The sequence below is a fragment of the Lissotriton vulgaris genome, chromosome 11 (assembly GCF_964263255.1).
Source record: "Lissotriton vulgaris chromosome 11, aLisVul1.2, whole genome shotgun sequence".
NCBI classification, from domain to species: domain Eukaryota; kingdom Metazoa; phylum Chordata; class Amphibia; order Caudata; family Salamandridae; genus Lissotriton; species Lissotriton vulgaris.
Window position 1 is genome coordinate 801,595,524 of NC_141699.1, and position 13,606 is coordinate 801,609,129.

The 13,606-nt window shown below is 42.0% G+C and overlaps 1 protein-coding gene across 1 annotated transcript in view; it reads right to left on the bottom strand.

Moving 5' to 3' along the window:
* LOC147683525 (galactose-3-O-sulfotransferase 2-like) overlaps window positions 1-13,606 on the bottom strand; it is a 434,320-nt gene that overhangs the window by 97,972 nt on the left and 322,742 nt on the right. The window contains exon 2 of the mRNA XM_086944869.1: window positions 6,743-6,838. Coding sequence (XP_086800995.1) covers window positions 6,743-6,838 — 96 coding nt within the window. The remainder of the gene's footprint in view (window positions 1-6,742; window positions 6,839-13,606) is intronic.

Consider the following 13,606-nt stretch of genomic DNA (forward strand, 5'->3'; position numbering starts at 1 on the left):
ACCACCGGAGGAAGATCCTTCCCCTACCTGGCGGCCAAGACCTGGAGCACCCTCCCCATCCACCTACTACTCACCCAGGACCATCTCTCCTTCAGGAAGCAACTCAAGACCTGGCTTTTCGAGCAGTAGCACCCCCCCACCCCACCCCCCCCAGCGCCTTGAGACCCTAGCGGGTGAGTAGCGCGCTTTACAAATACTCTTGATTGATTGATTGATTGATTGATTAATAAAACAGGGTTTTGAAAATAACCTGTCATGTGGCTTTAGTACAGATGATATGTAACCCAGATGTGCTTTTGTCAGCTTCATCCCATTAGCACAGGATTATGAGCTAATTAGAATTCACATGACTTAATTTGCTAATCATTTCTAAATCCATTTTACTTGGGGGGGATTGAAACAGACACAAGATAATGCCGGGTTAAAGTAATTGAAAGCAGGCGCCTGTGTTATGGGGGCTGCCGTGCTCCTTAAAAAACATAAACGGTTTCAGCTGAAGCAGGGCATGTACGGCCTGCTGTAAGAGAAACTCAATAAAGTAAATAATGCTTACAGACTAAATAAGAGGTCCCATATAACAACCGAAGTAAAGAGGCCATTCATCATGGGAGGGTACAAATGAAGACAAGGCTGTACTAAGAAGGGGCTAACGAGCATATTAAGGAATCCGAAGGCAGCATTTACGAAAGACAATGAAAGCCAATGAAAAATATGGGAGGAGGGTGGGAGTGGCTTCTCTCCTATACTTTACTACAGCAGTCTCACAGAGCAAGCAGCGCATGCGCTCTGCCGCCAGGCTTGACCTAAAAACAGCAGTGAGAAAGGTTCACATTAGAACCAAAATGTGTTGCTGGTGTCCTCCTCTCACTAAAGAGAAACAAGGGGAATTTCCCTGCACCTACAGATGAAAATTAAAGCAGGCTGGAAAGCTGTGTGTCGCTCCTCCTCCCGCCTCCAAAGCGAAGTTGTTGATTTGTTGACATAGAGTTGGCCAAGCCATGCGGTCAGCCCTGAGTACATGCAATGTAGGTACTATAGGAAAAAATGAATTTTACCAGCAATTAACAAAACACATTTATAAAAACGGGCGCCTGCTGAAATATTAAGCGTGGCACCCATGTTGTAGTTAATGCTCACAGTTTATCACTGTGCCTAGGCGCAGGACAGCAATGAGGAGCAGGGTGTAAGTACCAAATCATGCTCTGTGGTGCAACATAAAGCGCGGCACCTGTGTTGTAAAATTAAAGCGGAGATATTGAAGTAGAGTTTGGTGAGCTATGCGGGCCACCATTATTCACTTCATTTCCTGGTCAGTGGTGACATTGCTACTGCAACAAAATGCTAAGTATTAGTTATTGAAGAGCTGCGTGTGATGGTACTGTGAACGGTATGGGTGATTGAAGCGCAGCGCCCTTGTTAATAATATGAAAGCAGGCGAAAACCAGCTGAAGCAGGGCATGTTGTGCCTGTGGTTAAGAGAAACTCATTAAAGAAAATAGTACTTATAGACTAAAGAAAGACGTACAGTGTAACAGCCGACGTAAAAGTACCAGTTGCCATGGGATGTTACAAATGAAGGCAAGACGGTACCAAGGCGGGACTAACAAGCCTATTTACGAATCAAAAGCCAGCATTTATGAAGGACAATGACACAAACCAATTAAAAATGTGGGCGGAGAGTGGGTGAGGCTTCCAGTGCATACTCTAAGGCAGCATGCCTTGCAGAGCGAGCAGGCTCGACCTCAGGAGCATGGGCTGCACCAGCAGCACTTAGTTGGTTGCCGGCCCCCCATTTAAAATAAATAAGAATATCAAGATTGGGGGTGGGGCGGGCAGCATTAGGAAGTGGTGGGGTGGGGGGGCTTGCGTAAATGTGCATGTGCGCGCAGTGCATTACAAAGAGGAAATAGGGAGAAAGACAGGAAGCACCTGCAGTACTATGGAGTGCCCAAAACTAAATAAAGCGAGTCCGTACATATGTGGGAAGGATGCAACTCATACTATTAGAACGCTGTGAGACTAAAATGTTTCTGGGGAGGATAAACACCAGATCAACACCATCCAATCAAGGGCAGGCAGCTGAGATACACAACAAAGCCGTGCAGTCATAAGCATGCGGCTGATCCTAATCTTGCTCTGTGTATATTGGAAACAATAGTTCTGGCCATCTGTCATCTATAGCTATTTGTTGCCTATATCTAAATGAACTGAAATAGATTCCCTGTGATATGTCTCTGTTATATTATATGTTCATGCTCAGATCTCTGTATGTGTAAACGGTTGCCTCTAAGGTTGTTGATTCCTTGTCAGATCAGCGCTTCCGTTTTCCCACAGCCTCATTAACTCACTTGACAAAAGAGGTTTCTGACGTTTAGGTTATCTGCTGCTGAAGGAGCCTTAAACGTGTCTTTTTTCTCCTCCAGCTGTTGCCCTATTGTAATCTCGACTGCGCTGTACACAGAGCTTTTTCTAATTTCCTGGTGAGAGCTACCTTGTTGAATTTCGTAGTTGGTTTCAATGTTTCATTTGTGTTAGTTAGGTTTTGGTGATAAAGCTTGTAATGTGATCCATTGTGTCCTCTGTGATGCATTTACTTTGTTGAAACAGCAACACTGTAATTGCTGATTTATAGCTTTTTTTTGCTTGAAAGTGTTTTTCTTTGTTTGCTTTATTTTTTGCTAAAGGCACAGTGCTATTCTAGCCAACTCACACATTTGTTGCAGTTGCGACGCGCTGGATTTACTCCTCTGTTTAAGCAATAAAGACCCATATGTACTTTCTTAAATATGTGACTACAATACTGGCCCGTTTTTAAAAGTATTTTATGCAATATATTTTTCTGTAGGCTTTCACCAGAAACAAATCAAACTTCATCTTCTGACATCTCTTCTGAAATAAACTTCTTTTAGGGCACAGCATGTATCTGTTAACACAATCTGTTTAGCAATGTGAACAACCATTACAACAATAACCACCATTACACCTGCGTCACCACCACCACAATTACCATAATCCCCACAGCAATTACCACCACCACCATGACACCACCATTACCCCTACCATGGTTATCACCACCACCATTATTTGCACCACCACCACTTAATTTATCACTACCATTGTCATGCAAGCAACCATTACAGCCACTGCCAAATTAACATCACCAGTACCACCAACATTACCAAAACAATTACAAGTACAATTACCATCACCACTTCCATTACCACAACCGTCTCCACTAACAAGATCATGACCTCTGCCAAGTCCATCACCACCATCATTACCATAATTCTCATCACCATACCATACTATTACCACCACTATTATCACTAACACTGCCAACACCACCATCCTCATCACTATCTTCACCATCTCTACATTCTCATCGGTAGTAAACCAGCACTATAATGAACACTAGCAATATCACCACCACCAGTCGGCCTAAAGCTAGAATGGTCTACCTTGGAGCTGGGGAACGGGGTGCTAGTCTCGGCAGGGACGTTCAAAATCTTGTGATTCTGGGCAAATCACTTAATCTTGCCATTTCTAACAACAAAGAATATGTCCGTCTGTAACGCAACTGGGGCTCATGCAAAGCGTTGTGATACCTTCGGGTCTAGTTTGCGCTATACAACCCACCCCTCCAAATTACCAACTACTATAAGTATGACAACTATGATTACAAGCCCCATTACTAATACCATCTCCACCATTATTAATATCAGCACCACCATCATTACTACTTCCCCTGCCACCAGGACTTCCTCCTTCATAGTGTTCCTCTATATATGTGTGTGTGCAAAGAACACTGTATGTATGTGACAATAATGTGCATGTCTGAAAAAAAAGTGTAAGTATGCATGCATGGAAGAGACATTGCTCTTTTGGATCCGTAAGAAAAAGCCCAGCTCTATGTGTTTTACCAGTGCTTGCTCTGAAATGAGCTGCTCCTAACCAGCTGCTAAAATCTGCTTAGCCTTATGTTGGTGTTGCCCTGCTGAAACTAGCCCCACAAAGGGTAGCCTGTGTCTAGAAACAGCCCTGACTCTGCCCCCAACATCTACTCATAGTCTGAATATAGTTAGACATCCATGCTTGTACATGTTTGGGAATCATCTTTGCTGTTCATCTCACTGTAGGCACATATATAGCCATAAACTACATACCATAAAACAAACAACATTTTACACACACTCTGCAGCACAACAAAGATTAAAGACTGCTCTCTAGACAATCAAGTGCCCTGTAAATCACAACTACTCACCCGTAGCTGTATCAAGGTGCTGGGGGGGGGGGGAGATGAATAAAATAATCAGCAGAAGGCATGATTGTGAGACTGCTTTTGGGTGCACATATGTAATACAAAAGATTGTAGGTATCTTTATGCTCCACCTTGCATGCACTTGTCTCCGCTCACAAATACTGCTGCTTCAGGATGAGTTTTCTTGCAGGCATGGATTTATATGAAAACATCTGTGTACATGAATGTGTTCTTTAATGAAGACATGTATAGTGTAAAGGTTGTAAGAGAGTTTGTGTATGAAAATTACATGATGCACAACCACAGGCCATAAATGCAATCTCTGTTATACCATTGATTCCAACTTCTTCAATGTGCCTGTCCCTGGAGTTCCTTGGTGTTCCTTTTAAAAGTTACTCTGGACTCTCCTAGCTCCCCAGTCCACTCCTTTACTCAATGTTTTTCTGAAGCAATAGAAACAGAATAAAGAACGCATAAGTTGTTTTCTTTGCAAGATGTGTTCCTTGTCCCAGGACTTCCCATTGCATCTTACAAAATGGGAGTAAAAACATGCATCAGTTTTATTCCTGACATACAGTATGAATAGGTTTCTTAGTGAACAGGTTATCTGGCAACCATATATGATACTAGACCCTTCTGTTCTTTTTAGAGGAACTTCTACTAATAACCTACTGTACTGTACCTTTTCTACTGAGTTCAGAGTAAACACTAGTGGCCTGTGGTACCGTGCTACCCCTTCTGCCAATTTGAGAGTAATCTAAAGTAAAGGCAGGAGGTACTGACCCCTTTTGCATGTCTTTAGATGGACGTCAAGAGGCATCCTTTGAGGGACCTAAGGGCTATTGAGTGGTACTGCAAATTCAAACCAGCACTAGAAATTACTGATTAATGGGACAAATCTAAAAATGGAGCTAGGATTAATGAATAATATTACAATGCTGAATATGCTTTAAGGATTGCTAAGAGATAAGCCACATAAGAAAAGGAGTAATAGTGGTAGTTTCTGACATATGGTGGACATTCTTGACTTGATGGCATTGTTTCTTGTATAAATAGGGGTGTGAGCATATGTTCCTCCCTTCCAAAGAATCTAATTTAGCCAATAGGATACTTCCTTTTTATAACACAGAACAATACCCAGATTGGTTTAAATGGAGGTAGTTATTTTATTTGCATTCACCGCTTTGTAAATCCATTGTGCATAATTTCAATCTTTTTTAACTCATTTTTGGAACGTTTTTAAAAAAAGGAACAGCCGGCACATGTTTCGCCCTATATTGCAAGTTTAGCCAGGGCTTTCTCAAGGCTAATCGTAATATTCAGTAGTCATAGAATCAGAAGCTATATTAGTACATTCCAGTTTGCCTCAGAATATCGGGTAATAACATCCAAGGTAAGAGGTATCCAAATTCTGTCTGTGCACTCGATGGAAGGTGGTGCTCCAGTTTACTGCTCTGGGTATCCATTCTTGTGTAGTTCGTGCACCATCATGAGAGCATTAATTGTTGACTTATTGTAGGCCCTCCCGGAAAACCCCTTAGTATAATGTCTGCTTTTGCATAATGTTGTTGATCATTTATGTAAATGTATGTTCTGTATTTATGATGGCACTGGGCGCGGCCTTAGTGAAATGCTTGCCTGCAGTAATATTGGTCATCCTTGGCACTTTTAAACACTATTACTGCTGCTTTTGTACATTCAACCTGCATGGTTTGCGCAACCTATACACATCCATGTATGCCCTCAGTAATTTACCCAGCCACCCATTAATACACTGACTTCATCAACGCATCCATTGATATACTCAGTATCTCCCCTTAGGCTTAACCAGGACCTCAGTCATGCATGCAGTGAACCTTTCGCTTATTATCAAATTCACCCACTCACCCTTCCACAAAATCACACTCATAAGCTCACCAATCAATAAAGAAACATTATAATAAGCTTATCTACTTTGCCAATGCTTTACCAATGTGTGTTCAAATATACAGCCATAGCATTAGTATTGTTTCTTCAACTCTCTGGCTGTCTGTATGTGCCTATTGAGTCAAAACAGAGACTTTAAAGGAGAGCTCATTACACTATTTAGTGCATTGGACCAGATGGGGGGGGGGGGGGAGTTTTTACAGTGTCTTAGCCTAAGATAATACATTTCCATACCTTGGCCTTTTCTGATGACATACTTTACCAAAAATATACAATAGACTCACATGCTTGCCCCTGAGTAGGTTAACAACTTGTTATCCTGTCATATAAATGAGATTATGTGGCTTGACGCTCTTCTGTAGGTTGGGATTCACAAGGAAATTAACAATTAAAACACAGACTATGCCATGAATTGAGTTTAGTACTGACTACTTGCTTCTGAAGTGTGAACCAAGACAGTGACATCCATATCTGTTCCTGAGATTTAAAAAGGTCTTTCAACTTAGTTTTCTGAAAGTTGACTTTAGTTGTTTTATAATGTACACAAAAGTACTTCACCTCATGAGTCTCTGATAAGCTGCATTCAGTAAGAGTACTTGTTCTCTCAGTGTGAATCCGACCAGGATGCAGAGTATGTAGAGAAGTCCGGTAACCCTGAAAAAAATTGCCAATAGAAAATTATAAATATGTCTACCATGTCTGTTGGAAAAAATGTATAGCATAGTTATACTTTTAACCGTCCTAATAACAGCATCTGGAAGAGGAAGTCCTCTGTGCAAATAAACACGAGAACAGGTGGACTGTTATGTCATGCCATGTCCCGTTATGTTTATTGGATTATTATATGGTCAAATCACCTGTAAGGGCATTGTGGAAATATGCAGGTGTATAGGAGGTGCTTGAGGGCCTTATGCGAAGAGCCAGATTTACAACTTCTTGCAGAATTCAAGAAGCTATGAAGAGGCTCTAATGTGGTGTGGGGGTTTGTTCCATGCTTTTAGGAGTGATGTGTGACAAAGTAGGCAGACTCAGTCATGAAGTAAGTAAGAGGTATTTATTAAAACAACCTTATCCATCAGCATGCAGTCACCAACCGACAAGCTATGGAACCTCAGTGTACCAAGTTCCATGTTGGAACACACAACATGGAACTAAGATACATCACACACCTCCCTTCTTATATTTAAAGTAAACATCAGTAACATGTAAATAACAACTAGGATAAATCGCACATCTCCCTTCTTACATTTAAAGTAAACATCAGTTTCCTGTAAATAACATATTAGATGCTAAAATGAGAAACAAAGATATTACATAATCTCGCAGAAATCTAGGGAGTTTGCGAACCCTATTACTCCTGCGAGTAGATTCTTTTTTTGTACAAACATAAGATGAATTCCTAACAAGGACTTTCAGAACAGGATCAAATGTTCCATCCAGGCTCACATGAACAACATGACTGTGGTTCCAAATACACCCATCATCTGTTTTTACAGCATTTTTGAAAAGCTTAATTACAGTTTTTGCACTTGTAAATTTAGACCAGTTCTGACACCCTACGGGAGCCTTAATTTTGACTTTGTCACCTACTTTGAAGTGGGAAACTTTAGAGGATCTTCGAGCATCAACATAAACTTTCCTCTAAAGATATAACTCTTTGTCCCTCCACTTACCAATGTCATTTTTCTTTATACCTTTAGCCAAGATCATCCACCCTGGACATAAACTAGTATTAGAAGAGCTTCCTCCGAATAATTCTAAAGGAGTCTTCTGTGTCGTAGAATGTGGAGTAAATCGGTATGCTGAAATTCGATTTTGTAACTCTTTTCTCCAATCAAGACTATTAACTCTTGCCATTTGGATGCTCTCCTTCAAAGTTTTGTTAAATCTCTCCAGGGTACCATTTGATTCTGGATGAGATAAAAAAATTCTTTTATGTACAATACCACATTTAAGCAGATATTCTTCCATTTCACCGGAACAAAATTGAGGACCGTTGTCAGAAAGTAATGAATTAGGAAAACTCTCAAGTTTAAAAATAGATTCTAAAAACATTATAACACAACAAGATGTTATCTCCCTCACAGTACTGACTTTAACCCAAAGTAAATATAAATCCATCAAAACAATTAAATAAGGAGTTTGTTGTTCACCATGTAAAGGACCCACAATGTCAATGGCTACTTCATCCCAAGAACATATTGGTAATTTCCTACAGACCATTGGTGGATGTCTTGGCTTGAGCACTTTATCACTCAATTGACAAGGAACACAATCACGAATGGCACGTTCCACAATTAAATCCAGACCAGGCCACCAAAAATCCTGTCTGATGCGTTCTTTTGTTTTAGAAATGCCCATATGTCCTTCACAATTTTTATAGTGTTGTTCCTTAAACTGTCTGGCGGAATCAATCTTGGGCCTCTAGTAAGGATCCCATCAACAATGGCTAATTCATGAAATACTAAAGACCAAGGTTTACTTAGACTGTTGTTCTTATTCTGCGACAACAAATCCATCACTTTCAACATCTCGTTGTCTTTATTCAATTCTTCTTTCCATTCATCCTCTTTTATGGCACCCAAAGTTATGTCACACACCTTTACTTCAAACTCTTCTTCATACCCTTCACCAACTGTCAAGCTATGGAACCTCAGTGTACCAACTAAGATACATCACATGATGCATGAGAAGGCACAACCTCCTGATCTTCTTTTGAATATGTGTGGCAAGGCCACTAGTAAGAGTTTGGATTAGCAGACGAGGAGTGGTGCTGCTTACCTGAACATCAGCATGAAGTGCCATCAACCCACCTTTGTTCAGATAAGCTTGATTGAAGATCTGTACATGTGTTGTGTAGTGCTTTGTATAGGTAGATAAGAAGCTTGAACTGCACACACTTCTGTAAGAGAAGCCAGTGTAGTTTCTTTTGGTGTGGTGTGATGGTAGAAGGGCATGGAAGGTTGAGTACCAGTCTGGCTGCTGCGTTCTGGACAGCCAGGGGTCTTTTTGTGAGTTTGTTGATGATTCCCGCTTACAGAGTGTCCCTGTAGTCCAGTCTGCTGGTTTGTAGGACTTGGTTGACCGCTTTCTTGGTGTTGCTGGGTAGCCACTTGAGTATCTTTTTGAGCATCCTCAGGGTGTAGAAGAAGGCCATGTCAACAGCGTTTACTTAAGCAGGCATGTTCAGCTTGCTGTTGAAAAATAATCCTGAGATTTCTTCATGCAGTGCTGATGGTGCAGAGGGGTCCGAGGCACAGAGACCACCAGTCTGAGTCCCACAGCAAGGTATCTTTTCCAAATATCATCATTTTATTATTTTCTTTGTTAAGTTCGAGGCAGTTGGACTTCAACCAGGTGGCCACTTCGTCCATGCACGAGTAGAAGTTTTTCTAGGTATTGTGTGTTCAGTTGTGTGTCTTTGGTGTAGGCTAGTATGTTGATGTTGTGTGCACAGATGACATCTATCAGTAGCCTCCTTTAGATGTTGAGAAATAGCCTGAATGAGGACTCCTTAAATGAGTTTCTGGGCGTCTTAAAAGTATGGTGTCATGTTCACTGTTTGTGTCACTCCAGTAAGAAAGGTGTAGATCCACTGGAGGGCTGGTCCTTGGGGCCCTGTCTTGTAAAGATGCCTGAACAGGGTGGGATGGGAGACTGTGTTGAAGGCTTCAGAGAGGTCAAGTAGGAGGAGGGTTGCTGTTTCTTCATTGCCCAGGATCACCTAGATATTGTCTGTTGCAGTGATAAGAGCTGTCTCAGTACTGTAGTTTGGCGTGAAGTGTGATTGCGTGGTGTCAGCAAGCTGGTGGTTGATGAGATTGTCAGTGAGGCCTCTGTTGATAGGACCTTGGCAGGGTATGGTAGGAGGGAGATACATCGGTAGTTAGGTAGTTTGGCTACGTCTGCTGAGGGCCTCTTCAGGATGGCTGTGACAGCTGTATGTTTCCAGGCTTCTGGGAAAGTGACTGCGTCAATAGAGGTGTTTAGGATGGGGGTGAGGGCTCTGCTGATGGGGGTAGAACCTTTATCAAAGACATGGTAGGGGCAAGGATCAGATGGGGCCCTCAAGTGGATGCTCTTCATGATTGCTGTGGTTTCCTCTGTGGTGATTGGGTTCAATGTTGTCAGGATGTTGCCTGTGTCCAATGCTGAGTGCTAATGGCAAGGATGATGAGGTGCTATTGTGGGCCACTGTGGGCCCAAGTTGGTGTGCATGGCTGTGATTTGTTTGCAGATGAAGTCTGAGAGGTAATTGCACAGTCCTTAGGTTTGGGGTGATGTTGCTAATGCTTGCTGCGTTGTTGTGCTGAAGTCCTTGATGATAGCGAAGATTTCTTTGCTGCTCTTTGAGTTGTTGTTGATGCATTCAGTTAGGGTCTTCCTTTTGATTGGCTGGTGGTACAACCTTCAAATGGATTGAAATACTTTTTGTTCTGATTCTTCTGAGCTCTCTCTCCTCCTCCATTCAAGTTGCTTGCAGTGCTGGTTCGTCATATTGAGTTCCTCCATGTATCAGCTGGCTTGCATTTGTGTTCTTGCTACTTGGCTTCTTTTCCAACGGGCAAGGGACAAGGCACAAGCTGTGATCCAGGAGTTGGAATTGTTGATGTTGCTGAATAGGTGCCCTGTGACATCTTGTTGTTTATTGTGGGTGGGGAAAGCCCATTTCACCTCAGATATGTTGCTCTAGTGTCAGCCGTCAGGGTGTGGTGGTTCTTCTTTGGTGGGATATGTTGATTGAGAAATTTACAATGGTGTGGAGGGTCCAGGTGATGGAAGTGGGTGTGTTGATCATGATACCATTAAGTGAGGTAAAAATGGGGTCCAGTAAGTGGGTGGTGGCTGAGACATGTTGGATGCGTCTGAGGTTATGAGGCTTTCGAGGAGTGCAATTGAGCTGCAGCCAGCCAGGTCTTCCAGTTGAAAATTGAGGTCCCGTAAAAGGATGTAATTGGTTGAATCAATGATTAGAGGGGTGATGGATTCCAGGAAGTTGCTGGTGAAGCTAGCTCGGAGTACTGCCGACTGGTACACTTGGGTTCTCATCAGGGTGAAGTTGACTGTGATTTGCAGTTTGAAACTGATTTGTTTTATGTTTTCGGTTCCAGATTCAATCGTAAATGAGTTTAAGGGAAAAAAGGTGCAAAAATATCTGGAAACAGCATGATCCAAGAAAAATAAACAGATCTTTATCAATGCCTGATTTGGCTGTTTGCCAGAACTATATCACATACTACCATGGAAGAAATCAGAAGATGACAACCTATGCAGGCTTTGAAAATCAGGACAAGAAAACACTACACATTTATTGTGTCTTTGCCCGGATTTGGAAAGTGAAAGAAAAAATACAATTAAGAGACTGCTTAATGAACGTGGTGTAAGGACTTGTAGACAAGCCCTGATTGCATGTTTAAACTCTGAAGATTTACTAATGAATTCAGCTTTTGTGAAATCTCTATGTGCTGTAGAAAAAAAGTTGGAAGCTTTTTTGATTTATTAAGGGATTGAGCTAACATGTATAATATATAATCAAGCCTTTGCTCATAATCCTAAATGATTGATCGCTTCATAACTTAATCTGTATGATTTATAATCAGGTTTTTGGATACAAGTTGGAATGATGCATTGTTTTATAATTTTAAAATGTATTGATATTTTAGCTATTTTAGTAAGATTTTAATTAATCAAGCAAATAAAATAAACTTGAGACTTGAAACTTGGTTCCGGATTCTGGGTTGGTGGTGCAGCTGATGGAGCCGTTGAATTTTATGGTGATCCCTCCTCCTGGAATATTTTGAAGGTCTTGCTGAATGATTTCGTAACTGGTGAGGATGGTTGCAGCAATGTCTGGTGTTGATGCTGTTGTTAGCAATGTTTTGATGAGAAAAAGAAGATCTGGGGCAACATCGTCCTTTAGGTCTCAGACCTCCTTGGAGTGGTTGGCGAATGAGCAGGTGTTGAGGAGCATGCACAATATCAAGGATTAGAATGTAGGTGGATGTTGGTATGTTGTAGCTTGAATGTGTGGGGTGTTGGATGCTGTTGGTGTTGTTATGGTGAGTGTAGGAGTAGTAGGGGTGTTGGTGCAGGTGAAAGGGAAGGAAGTGCAGATGACAGCTCCTTCCATTGTTGTCACATGGCAGCAGGATGGAGAGCACTGTATGGGGTGAGGCAATGGAGGAGTGTTAGCAGTGGGTCAGGGGAGGATAAGGGTTTCTGGTGCCGGAGGCAGTCCAGGCAGGGATGAGTGCAGAAAGGCTTGCCTCTGGAGCACATTTAGAGAACCAGTGTTACAGCCGCAAAGGCGTCTGCACTGCAACTGCCATTAAGTAGGTCCCGGAAAAGGGATAAGAACACAAGGTAGGGAAGCAGGGAGGTGGGAACGGAATGGAGCAGAAAAGGTGCACGTTGAGGAGTAATCAAGGAGTGTTGGTGAGGGAGGGAGGGAGGTGCTGAATAGGCATGAACAGGGCTCAAATGGGACAGTATGGCAAAGATAAATGGGTGAAAAGCGATGAAAAACACTGGCTCAAAATAAGGAAAGTCAGCATAAGGGCACAAAATGAGGAAAAAGGACAAGAACAAAATGGGTGAAAGCAATGAAAAATACTGGCACAAAAACAAGAGTAAGGCAACATTAGGACATACACAAGGAAAACGAAATCAAAGCATTTATGATGAATACAAGAGAAAGCAGAGGTGAGAAGGGCACAGATGAAAAAGAAATAGTGAGGAGGGAGAGATGAAGACAGAGAGGAGAGCTTAGCTACAGCCTCTAGGCACTAGAGCCAGGTCCAAAAGGGATTTGGCCAGTTTGGAGGACTGCCCCCAGGAAAGTCTATGGGACGCGGGCCAACACCGTCATTAGAAAATCGCGCAACATACAACGTACCTACATCATGCATTCCTCATCAAAAACAATGAAAATGCCATCCGAGGTGTCCCTTATCTTTTATTAACATCTGAAAAGAACCAATGTTGTCCTAGTCAGAAATAAAAATAGCAAACCTATTATTTTTGTAGCTCTCCAGAGACCCTGAGTTTACCTTTATCTTTAGTAAATCTCCTACGTTTTCTATTCATTCACTGTATTGCAATCCAATGTCATACTCATGCTGTATCAATAAGTAAAAGACTATACATTTTACATTATGAACGAACCACCAGTACCCTGACTTGTATGCTGAACATACAAAATGCTAAATGTATGGCACAGAAGCCATCTTGGATTGTGCAATTATTACTTACACTATACAATAAACATTTCTGTTACCTTTGTGCAATCAATATATCATAACATTTGTATAGCACGCTACTCACCCGGAGGGTCTCAAGGCGCTTGTGGTGGGGGGGGGGGGGGGGGGGGGTCCGCTGCTGCTCGAACAACCAGGTCTTGAGTTGCTTCCTGAAGGAGAGGTG